Source organism: Sitophilus oryzae, unplaced genomic scaffold (assembly GCF_002938485.1).
Source record: "Sitophilus oryzae breed Bouriz unplaced genomic scaffold, Soryzae_2.0 scaffold_1498_pilon_pilon, whole genome shotgun sequence".
NCBI lineage: Eukaryota > Metazoa > Arthropoda > Insecta > Coleoptera > Curculionidae > Sitophilus > Sitophilus oryzae.
In genome coordinates, this window is record NW_022146167.1 from 1,938,106 (window position 1) to 1,950,676 (window position 12,571).

At 31.0% G+C, this 12,571-nt stretch overlaps 2 protein-coding genes across 10 annotated transcripts in view; both read right to left on the reverse strand.

Annotated features, from left to right (window-relative positions):
- LOC115877718 (mitoferrin-1) overlaps window positions 1–1,525 on the reverse strand; it is a 51,516-nt gene extending 49,991 nt beyond the window's left edge. Inside the window, exons 1-2 of the mRNA XM_030893998.1 lie at window positions 1,177–1,525; window positions 431–650 (exon numbers count right to left, since the gene is read on the reverse strand). Of these exons, the coding sequence (XP_030749858.1) occupies window positions 431–650; window positions 1,177–1,293 (337 nt within the window). The 5' untranslated portion in view covers window positions 1,294–1,525. The remainder of the gene's footprint in view (window positions 1–430; window positions 651–1,176) is intronic.
- Window positions 1,526–8,271: 6,746 nt separating this feature from the next.
- The window catches only part of LOC115877719 (actin-binding LIM protein 3), a 77,069-nt gene continuing 72,769 nt past the window's right edge, over window positions 8,272–12,571 (reverse strand). For all 9 annotated transcript variants that reach the window (XM_030894005.1, XM_030894006.1, XM_030893999.1 and 6 more), the window contains 2 exons: window positions 10,218–10,421; window positions 8,272–9,401 (listed from right to left, as the gene is read on the reverse strand). In XM_030894005.1, the coding sequence (XP_030749865.1) occupies window positions 9,288–9,401; window positions 10,218–10,421 (318 nt within the window). In that variant the 3' untranslated portion in view covers window positions 8,272–9,287. The remainder of the gene's footprint in view (window positions 9,402–10,217; window positions 10,422–12,571) is intronic.

Consider the following 12,571-nt stretch of genomic DNA (forward strand, 5'->3'; position numbering starts at 1 on the left):
CTGCACCTTGTTATAAATCTAAAATCTTAATTATGTTATCATTACCAGCCATAAAACTTGTACAATGAATCATGTAAAACTAATAAAAAATGCTCATTAATTTGGTATACTAGGCACATAAAACTCCATTCAAAAACAACTACCGGTATGCTTTATACATTAATTTAACATTATTACTGCAGTCAAACGATGTTATGGCCTTGGGAGGACAATTTTCCACAGTCTATAATTTTATCTCTATGATACCGAGGAATTAAACAACATTATATCAAATAAATAGAGTAAATTATTTTCGTCATGTTGTTAGCTCAATATTAACTCCATCACCTTCACAAAAAAAAACTTTATAAAGGTTAATAATACCTCCCTATCACTTTCTATTGGCTCATTAAAACATAAACATTGTTATTAAAAAACTTTACGTACGTACCATAACACAAAGTGTGATATCTGGAGCTAGGCACCATCTCTTTGAAGGATTCCTTTAAAAATTCGTACGAGCTAAAATATATGGCGTGTGAAGGTCCCGCGCCTAGTACCATGGCCCCCATGCCCCTTATAGGTCTCAAAATGCCCTCTTGCCTGACCATTTTGACAAAAGTTTGTCCTATCCCATCAGAACCAGTTGCCGCTAACGATTGCATTCTCGTCTAGAGAAGAACAACAAATTAGTCTTCATAATATTCTAATTTTATAATAAAAATACGTAATTTTAGTTAATAAGTTTGTTTTTTATATGTAATCAATAAATAAAAGGGTATTACATAACCTCAAATTACTTTCTATTTGCCTAATTTAAAAGGATTATTAAGAAATAAGCCCGGAGGAATAAATATTATAATTCGTTTAATAATTATTTCGTTAATACAAAGCATGAAGAACGGAAAAATGTTAAATCATAGTTGAATGAATTTGAACAGCCTTGAACTTGAATTTCTAACATAAAATATGAAAGGACATTGTTGTTTTAATGCTATATCTAAAACAAAGTGTAATTTACGACGAAATTCTTGAAAAACATCAAAAATCAACGAAAAATATCCAAATAATATAGGTTTGAAATCCGTCTTCGATTCCTAACCTCAAAATATGGCCCGATTCGAAATGGAAAAGTTAGCATATTGAAGAGGACTTTTTAGCGGTGTTTGGTAAATTTGAGCATCCGAAGACACTTACTTTGACGGAATCAAGGGGGTACATTACGCAATGTTCCATAATTCCGGCAATGGCACCCGCAATCATATGCGTTCCAACATTGTCAGTGGGAAGAGTTTCATAATCATCAGCGTTCATTTTCAGAATTAATCGTAAGTTTGGTCGTGTTCTGGTCGCGATGCGGGACTTGTCCGAGCAAAAGCCTCTCTTTCCTCAGTCCGGCGGTCGTTGTCAGTGCTTCCTTGCAAAATCCGAGTTTCTTTTCCACAAGTTCCACGAAAAATTTTGCCCTATTAACGGCTCTGCTTCCACCAACACGCACAACGTTTGCAAAAAAGAAACTGGCGGATTCTTCCATTCCCCCCACAAATTTGACACTTGGAAGCTGACGCGGTTGCCAGATTTTTTCCTAAATTTTATCATAAATTACTAAATTTTTATTCAAAAATTTCGTCAAAAAATACTATCGTGTTATTTAATTAATTGAATTATAGTTTTGAAATGATTTTGAATAAAAGTTACCAGAAAACAAGCAAAGCATATAGATATGATTGAGATTTTTAATTAAATATGGATTTTTTTCGTAAAAAATTGCACAATGTGACATCGCGGCATCCAACCACATTTCTTCTTTTCAGCATGACTTGTCACGTGACCTATGATGCGCCAGAAACACGAGCTTGGAGTCCAACGAGTTCCTAGACTAGAGTTTTAACATCCATTGATTAGATCAAGAAAATTAATATATTAAAATTTGACAAATAAATTCGATATGATTCATGAATGAACATTCACGAGTAAAACTAAAATTTGGTAAGAAGAAATCTATTTATGTAAACTATTTAATACCTTTATAATATGCAATTATAAAATTTGAATCCAACGAGTTTCAATACTAGAGTTTTTCGTAACTCTAGTATTGTAAAAATTTACATAAAAATAACAACGATCTTCACTTCCAAGCCATCTATGACGCCGTATGGCATATTTAATGAGTGGTAATGGTGTGGATCCGGTGGCTGACCTTGAAACGAGTTTTTGCTGCATATAGTCACAGACACTACGCATGCGCACATCTTCGATGTTGCCAGATTGTGAGTTATTTTGGAATTATTTTCGGTAGAAAACAAATATGTACTTTTCAGTGTTTTTTTGTCAATATATACCGTATGATCGAAAAAACGGCGTCCAGTTGTCTGGGAAATGACGATTGAGGACATTTCCATAAAATGACAACGATCTTCATTTCATAGTCACTGCTGACGCTATTTTTTTTTTCAATCATAGTACGTGGTATATTATTTTAATATTTCGCACAACACGTGAACGCTTATTATGTATTTTCAGTCAATAAAATTATATAGAAATAAAACTCTAGATTCCTATCTAGATTATTATGCTACGTTTAAAAAGTGCTTTATTAAAAATTCGGGAAATTAAAAGGGATGTGTCCAAATTTTTTCTTTTTTTTTAATTTTTAAATGCTGTAGTTCCATGTCATGTTCATAATAGATTTTTTTTAACATTCCATCAAAACTACGGAGGCCTTAAAAGGCCTTTTAGCCTCCGTAATTAAAATTCTAGAATCGGCTTCAGCAACATTAACAGTTACCTTGTTTAATTCTGCTTATAGACATATTGCATTAATTTTTCTGCTACATTAAGATTTCTCTATTCTTACACCTAATTTATGTGATTTTCTTAGCGTATATGATTTATAAACCATATTTTCCTAATGGAAGGATGAATAGGATATTATGCAAAATTAAGATATTTTAACATTTATTTTCCAGACCAAGCATAATATAGTATTAAGATGAAGACATAACAAATATTATAAGAAAGATCTTAATATAAATCACAAACTAAGTCTTAATTTAGTCTTGTATTTCTATTATTATTATTATTCTTATAAAACTAATAAGATCAAAACTCAACCTTCACCATATTGTCAAGATTTGGCATTATAGGAAACAAGAAATTACAGTAAATTAAGAAATGAATAACAAAGTACACGATATTAAATACTGTAATGTATTTTACGATACAAACCATCTCCCTTCTAAAGAGAAAAAGATAAAACATAAAGCTTATTTTAGTCTTATCAACACACTCTTCGATAAAATCCACTAACTTGATATCTATGCTTGATATTTTTAAGAAATTATGATACAAACATTAATTATAATCAAAGTATATTATATTATTAACATTATATAATAGGTAAAATGTTACCTCTATCTCCGATTGATGTTTATTGTTCTATAATAAGACCCGTCATGGTAGTACTTCAAAACATCAATACATGCATATAATCAAAAATATTGTTGCCTGTAAATAACTAGAAATTAAATAACTTGAAAGAAATAAAATAATTCTAATAAGTTTAAAACCATTCAGAAAAAATCCGCAAATGATAAATTTTAATTCTAATGTAAACATATAAATAAATGTTATTATTATTACAATTTTATATATTATAATACTTTTATTTCACAATCTTCATTATCCTTCTTACCTTAATTTTGGATATCAAGATAAATCTGAAATTATAGAATTTGTATTATTATTGATTAACACGCAAAAAAAAAGTTTCAACTGCAAATAATTCGAAAATAAACTGCAATTTGGCAACATCGACGATGTGCGCTTGCGTAGTATCGATGATCAAAAGCAGCAAATATGGATTTCAAGGTCAGCCACCGGATCCACACCTTTACCAATGAGTGAATTTGAAGCTTATAAAAAGAAATTTATCATGACAACGTAATAATTTCGGTTTTTTACAGTAGGTACATGATTTGTTATCAACCATAAAAGTTTATGGTTAGTTGGAACATGGTTATCTACAGCAAACAGGTGAATAAAACGCATTAATTAATGTTTTAAATCTGTATTTTTCTCGTCCGAACATGCTTAATAACAAATATGTAAAATCTAAAGCATTACAAAGGTAAATAGTACCTATAGAAACTTATCTGTTAAAATTTTTATTACAAATAAATATCAACATATTCCTATCAAACCTTTACGAATTATTCCTACAAAGTGAAAAAGAAAAAAAAACAATTTTTACAAGGCATCTATATATAAATTTAAATTACGTAGGTACAACAAAATAAATAAATATATATTTTTATATTTTCTCGATTACAACAAATGTGTCGTAAGCGAATATACAAACAAGGGCTAAGAAAAAACATTTTACAATAACCAAAAAAATCCCTTTTTTCTACTTAAATGTATAAAATATATAAAAATATAAGCTTATATGTCGAATAGCAATTATTACTCAAAAATGTATTTCAAAGTCAAATGTTTTTGTCTTTTGCTAGAATTACTTCAATAATTATTAAATGCAGATTAATATATCACAAATATACAGCATCCCAAAAAAAATCCCTCATCAAATTTGAAAAATGTCAGCAGAAAAATCAGGAAGTTATTCAGGAATGTTATACTCAAACAAAATAGAAATGCATTGAATGTTCTAAGCATTTGACTTCAAAGTAGTTCATCAAAAATTCATTAGAAAGATATGGCAAACGTTAGACGTTATTTTGACATTTACGTCTGTCTAATTTACGGTTATAATACCACAAAATAACGGAGATTGATTTTTTTGTCCGAAAATCTGTTAACTCGATCTTAACCTAACATTTATTTCTTTCTGTATTTTCCGTTTTGTTAATTATATCGACAATATTCGTATCTGTACTCTTTGAAAATTTGTTACATCTTTAAAAATAATCTAAAATGTCAATATTCCATGGGTATATTGATAAATGAGGTCTAAATTATAAGAAAATGCATTTTCTACGAAAACTTGTTGAGATAGGTAAAAATAGTATAATACAATTTTGATAGACAATTCAATTTCGCATCTGATTCTCGTAAAATATACAAGGTGTTCCATTTAAATTATAGAAATTATTGCCGTTTAAAGCTAGTAATTATTTAAAATACATTTTTAGACACTCTGTATAAGGTAGTATAATTTTTATTATTGCAACACAAAATTTAGTAAATAGAAAAACTTCAGTACAATATTTGGTTTTAAAAACTTAAACGCGCCCAGAGAAAGAAAACATTATTAAAAAACTGTATTTTGACAAAAACGTGAATATTTCAAAAACGGTAAGATTAAAATGCGGTAAATCTTAATCAAATTTACCTTTATTCTAATCGTAGAAACTAAAAATGTAATAATATACAGGGTGTTCCATTTAAAAAATACAACTTTGATATTTATTATTTATTTGGGACACTCTGTATCTTGTAAAAATATTTTTAAATTGTAGCTCTAACAGTCCTTCAACGAACCCAGAACTTACAATTTGTAAAAATCTAATTGTTTAGCTACAATACCCCGTGTCGTATTTGGTGAATAACCCTGTATACAAAAGATCTTGAAGTGGTAATTCTGGATTTCCCCCGTATTATTTAAAATAAGTCCCGAATGACCGACTTATAAAATAAGGTTATTAGCGCATAGACGTCTATTATGACACTTTAACCGTCAAACCTGTCAAAATAACGCCTCCGTCAATATCGCACATCGTTGCCATATCTCTCGATTAAGACCAGTCAATGTCAAGCACTCTAAAGAAGCATAATATACACTAATCTGTCCTACAATGAACAAAGTATTCAAAAAATCAATTTCCATATATTAATATCCATATTTTTCCGTTTCATCTTAACCTCTAAAAATATTCTTACTCTAAAAAAATATTTATAATAGTTTATTTTTATAATATAGCTGTCTTATTGTTTTAGTTTATATTCATTTCTAAAATTTTGAAGTTATTCTATCAGCTCTTCGAAGACTCTTCACAAAAATGGTTCTGTTTTTGCAATATAAATATTATTTGGAAAAATAAGATAGCAGCATTAAAATAGCTGCTCGCGATGTCAAATTTTTGTTTAATTGATCAGCAAAACTGTTTTAATACTTATAAGTTATGGCAAAAATTCTTTAATCTATGAAAACAAATATATAAAAAATGAAGGAACAATATTTTATAACAGTTTTGCAGAAAAATATTTTTATAATTGAGCGTCCGAATTGCACAACGACCTTAGCGCGTGGCCGCGGGCAGCCCAGTAGGCAAGCGACATGGTACAAAGAAAACAAGGTATGATCGATAGCGGCTCCAATTTCATTAAATTTGCGCATACCACCTGTGACGTCATACGCCATACAAAAAAATATTCATATTGTCCAATTGCCACTAATAAAAAAAGACTTAAAATAGGGAAGAATTGGGATATAACCCCAAAAGTTATGTCAAATCATCGAGCTTGACATTTGAAAAATTATTTTCACATTTATTATGTCATCTGTTTGACAATTTGAAATTGGCGCGCGGAGCTTGCCGACCAATGGTGCCGTTTATCACCTGTGACGTAGTGACCAACCTGCGCAATATCATACCTTGTATTCTTTGTATCATGGGCAAGCGAGACAGCGACGCGCCGATTTAACAAAATAAATAATTTTAAACCTGCCGTCGTTTCGTTAATAATTATCGTATCGTGTTGATTTTTGCATAGAAATACTCATGAGTCTTTAGCGCTTCCGACAAGCCTAAATAATTGGATTATCTTTTATATTTTCGATTTGTTTACATTGCCCGAGCATATTATAACTTTGAGATAAAAATCTCTGTTATAAATTTTAAAACTGACAGATATGAATACTATCATTTAATTAGTTATACATTTAGTTACAACATATTCATAATTTAGGTCTATCGGTTAATGCTAACAGTAATAACGAGTATAAATAAAAAAATGGTCAGTACAACGCTCGCCGTTTTTAGCACACGTTCAGCTTTGGGTTTAGTTTTAGCGCTATTTTTACAGAAAATAAATTCTGAACTTTGATCAAATGACAAGAACATTATCATTGCCGATATCTCCTGGTTATAATGTAGTTCTTTTTTCAAAATATTGCATTGTTTTAGCTTAAAAAAAACTTGCGGCTTTTTTGCGAGAGCTACCGGCGGCGGCGCTGCGTTAATAAAGAGATGGCTATGTACGTCAATCGAAAGACAGTATTTGCGATAGTCTTTTGTTTACACGGAGTATATAAAATTTTTGCCACAGCTTGTTTACTACCAGTAGTATTTGTGCTTTTTTTAAATTATTTATTATTAAATAGAGAGAAATGCGACCGAAAAGAAAGGTCAAAAGTTAGTAGAAATCCGGATAAATGGAAGTGCAATATTTCCAAAAAATCTCGTGACGAGGTAAAATTACAGTCTATTGTGGCTATGATTGACGTACATAGCCATATCTTTATTAATGTAGCTCCGGTAGCTCTCGCAAAAAAAGCCGCATAATTCAAGTTTTTTTAAGCTAAAACAATGCAATATTTTGAAAAAAGAACTACATTATAACCAGGAGATATCGGCAATGATAATGTTCTTGTCATTTGATCAAAGTTCAGAATTTATTTTCTGTAAAAATAGCGCTAAAACTAAAACCAAAGCTGAACGTGGGCTAAAAACGGCGAGCGTTGTACAGACCATTTTTTTATTTATACTCGTTATTACTGCTAGCATAAACCGATAGACCTAAATTTTGAATATGTTGTGACTAAATGTATAACTAATTAAATGATAGTATTCATATCTGTCAGTTTTAAAATTTATAACAGAGATTTTTATCTCAAAGTTATAATATGCTCGAGCAATGTAAACAAATCGAAAATATAAATAATAATCCAGTTATTTAGGCTTGTCGGAAGCGCTAAAGACTCATGAGTATTTCTATGCAAAAATCAACACTCTACGATAATTAATAAAGAAATGACGGCAGGTTTAAAATTATTTATTTTGTTAAATCGGCGCGTCGCTGTCTCGCTTGCCTACTGGGCCGCCCGCGGCCACGGGCTAAGGTCGTTGTGCAATCCGGACGCTCAATTGAATATTATCATTATGATCAAGTATAATTCATTAAACACAATGCTCATCTACACTAATCACAGAAAATCACAAGATTTTATCTGTTTAAAAATACATGAACCATAGTGCTGTTTAGGTATATTTATTTTTTGACAACCTCATGATAACCATATTGTTTTCTGTGTTTTATTTTGTATTATTTTTCTTTTGTATATTGTATAAATTTCATTATTATATCTAAAGGATCTTGTACTTGATCATAGATAATATTCAATCTTTCTTTGTAAAGGTACATAATATAGATTTTTTTAACAAATAAATATCGAAATTTTATGTATTATAATATAAAACACATGATACTTCACCACATTCGACGTCCTTTTTTATGGCAAGACATTTTGAAACATTCTTAAAGTGTGTACCTTTTTTTTCACGTCATTTTGAATATTATTGTAAAGCCGCCTTTAGAAAACAATAAAATATATTATCTGCGTGCACATATCCCTTTCCAGTTCTAGCACAGAACTAAGTGCTGTTTCACATGGAGCGGGCCATCGTGTGTTTTTTTAAATATAATATATTGTTATACCGCATTTACACAATGAGTGGAGAGTGAAACCAGAGAAAAGAAATAGGAATATCAATTTTGCATAAGTCTATCCTATTCGTTCGATAGGATTTTCGTGCGCACGTACTTCATCGCTGAAGGCTATCACCTGCTCGCGCACTATTTTAAACTCTAAATATTAATAACGTATAATAAATTATTTTTTTATTGGTAATGGCATTATTTCAACCTGTTATTTTAGATATTCATCATATCTATCCGTTTCTTGTTTTTGTTTAAATATGTCAGAGATTAAATTTAAATTTATAAGTAAAGGCGGGAATAGTCAGATGCTAAATTGATTTATGCAAAAAAACTACTTCTATTGGTTAGTATGAAGCAAGGGTTCGACGAATAACCGTCGGACAAAATCAACCGGACGGACAATCCGTTCCATGTGAAACAGCTCTAAGAACTGACATTCCTCAAGGTCAATATAATAGGCTGCGTCTACACTTAGTTGAAGCTGCGCGAGTACAGTGAAGGATCTGAAAGCTTTTTTCAAGTCCATTATGGTAGCGTGTGTAGCAGCATTTTTCTTGGAGAGAACCACATGTAAAATGGTATCTAAAGAGTTCTAGGCAGAGGCGTACGGTCTGATTGGTCTGAACAGTTTAAAAGAGTCGTGCCCGACGTTTCAGCTCGTTCCTACGCCACTGGGGCAAGCGATAGAAGTCCGTCCTGGGTACCTGGAAGATCGCCTCGAATTCCTGGTCAGACAGATGGCGCTGGAAAAAAAACATTATTATTTAAGCTTCATTCAGAACCTCAAAATTAGTGGTTTCAATTACTACTTATTTTACAAATACAGGGTGATTCACGGCCATGGCACGTTAGACGTTTATTTATGGTTATAGCTTTTTAAAATTTTTAGACATTGTGAGACAGGAAATTGTGGAGAGAAACAAGCCCTATAACATAGGATACAACAATTTAATGCACAGTGCTTTCCATAAAATCAATAAAATGAAAAATATGCGAAATAATATACATGTACTGATTTCTTTCGAAAATCGACAACTATGAAACTATGATCCCTTCCCCGACACAAACGGTACATTGTGAGACAGGAAATTGTAGAGAGAAACAAGCCCTATAACATAGGATACAACATTTTAATGAACAGTGCTTTGCATAAAATCAATAAAATGAAAAATATACGAAATAATATACGTACTGATTTCTTTCGAAAATCGACAACTATGAAACTATGATCCCTTCCCCGACACAAACTGTACTTTGTGAGACAGGAAACTGTAGAGAGAAACAAGCCCTATAACATAGGATACAACATTTTAATGAACAGCGCTTTCCATAAAATAAATAAAATGAAAAATATACGAATATTTGAAACCAAACAATTTTTTTTGCTACCGCTTTTCAAACGATGCGGCAACACTGTGATGCTTTATGTAAAAGGTAGATGCCTTTATGTAAAAATTCAAATTCTATTACCGGTTTTCCATAAACGTTTAACGTGCCATCGCCGTGAATCACCCTATATAAATTACAAATATTTGAACTAAGGATTTATCTCACTGTACCTCTAGGTTGAGCCTGTCCACGTCGGCGGGCAAGCGATAATTAGTGATGACCAACAGGTGGTAGGGGTAGATCTTGGCCGGCTCGCTGATGAGCATCTGATGAGCCATGTTGGGCAGGCTGCGCCTCATCTGTGAGCCGTACCCGACGCTGGTCCCCGTTCCGTACCGGCCCACCGCGTACGACACTGGTCCCAGTTCCGAGTGCTACAGGAAGGAAAAAGTCAGTTATTTTAGATATTTGAGTTATTTTCAATATTTTTATAGGTTATGTAATGAAGATTTATTTCTTAGATCATGTTTATTTTATTACATGATCTAAGTGAGTTTATTACTCTATCTTATTATAGTTAAAAAGTGAGTTTATTACTCTAGACAGATGTTTGTAACTTTTATTTAATGATTTTTATTATAAATATACAGGGTGGTCCGAACTGTATTCCGAAAACTTCGGCAGCATATTGTGCAGATAAAAATAAGTAAAAAAGTTCATATAAATGTATATCCTAAAATGCTTAGTTTTAGAGATACAGGGTGTAGAAAATTCATTTTTATTTCGATTTTTTTCAAATAATTTATGAAGTAACGTCAATATTTGGATGAAAATTTGTGTCTGGGAGTTTTTTGCCATGAGAAATTTGATTTTGATGTCAATATGACTCCTATTTGTAGGGGGCGTACAACATACATGCGTTTTAACCATTTTAAAGTGTAATAACTTTTCGTCCGTACCTGTATAAAGCTACTGAGTGAAAAAATATACATTCATCCAAATATTGACGTTACTTCAGAAATTATTTGGATAAAATCGAAATAAAAATGGGAATTCTACACCCTGTATCTCCGAAACTAAGTATTTTAGGACATACATTTATACGAACTTTTTTACTTAATTTTTATCTGCATAACAGAACTTACTTTTATCTGCTGACAAAGTTTCCGGAATACAATTGGGACCACCCTGTATACAAATTGTTTATTTAAAAATTATCTGTAGGAATAAAAAAAGAACAGAATAGTGACAACCATCTACACCCAGATGCAAAAAAAATCGCAACAATTTTTGGTTTGGTTTGGTTGTTATATTTTTGTTATATTTAGCTCTACATTCATGATTTTTTTAGCAAGCTGTATATAATTATATCACTTTAATTCGTAAACTCAGTTCTTTTAAAAACTTTAGTATTTGTCATATTATACAGTGTTAAACAAGGGGTTGTTTTTTTTATCCTAACTTTAAAACACCCTGTGCAATAATTTCGGGTGTAAATTTTCCTAATAATAAGCATTTTATTTTTTGGATCATACATGCCTTGGTTAATTTTTAAGAGCGAAATGAACTTGCCACCAGCAATTTGCAATTTTTTCAATTATCATTTGTAACGAAAATATTTTCGTTACATTTTTCCTTTTATATCGTTTATCCGATTTTTTTATATATTATCGATTTTTTGCGGAACCTCGATAGTGGTACACATCACTAGCGATGGTTGTTAGTTTAAATTGTTTAAATATTTTATATATTTTCTGGTTGCCTATGGGTTACCGATAATAATTTGTTTATTTTTAATGAAAACGAAGGTTTATTATTAATATTTTGTTTAGTGTTAAATAATTAAGATGCAATTGTTACACACATTTTTTTGAAGGTATGTAGGAAATTTTATCGTATTTATTATTTTTACTATTAATTATAAATTTTTATATTGACATTTGGTACTTAACGCATGTCTAAATGAATGGGAGAATTCTATAAAGGGACTTGTTTTGCCGAAAATCAACTTCTCTCATCTCGATCTTCTTTGCTTAAACACCTAGTTTTTTTTTCCAGACACCGGCACGAGGTACGACTTGGAAATTATTTATTAGTTTTATTTTTTTAAACATTTCTTACTATCTAATATGATTTAATTATTTGATTTAATTATTTAATTATCTTGTAACTTTAAATTCCTTTTTCTATTTTATCTTTTTATCTCACAGTTCATTTTTTTTATCATCATTTCTTTATCTTCTTATCTTAGTAGCACGTGTATGGTAGTTTTGTAAATTTTTTTCTAATACCTTTAACTTTTATTTGGTACTAATTATTTTTATCTTCCTTATTTATGTACTGAGACGCAAGCTGTCGAACAGGAACCCGCAGAGGTGTTCGATTTAGCAATCTCAGGGGCCATGAATAGAATCAATCACTGCAGGAGTACTCTCAGAGACGAACCAGGAGGGACTCTGGTAAGTAAGGATTTTTTATAATATTTATATTATACGACTTATGTCACCTTTAACGAATCCTTGCTTGCCAGAAGGCAACTCTTGTTTTATCTGGACCCTGTAGTGGTGGTGTCTATTGGCAGGCC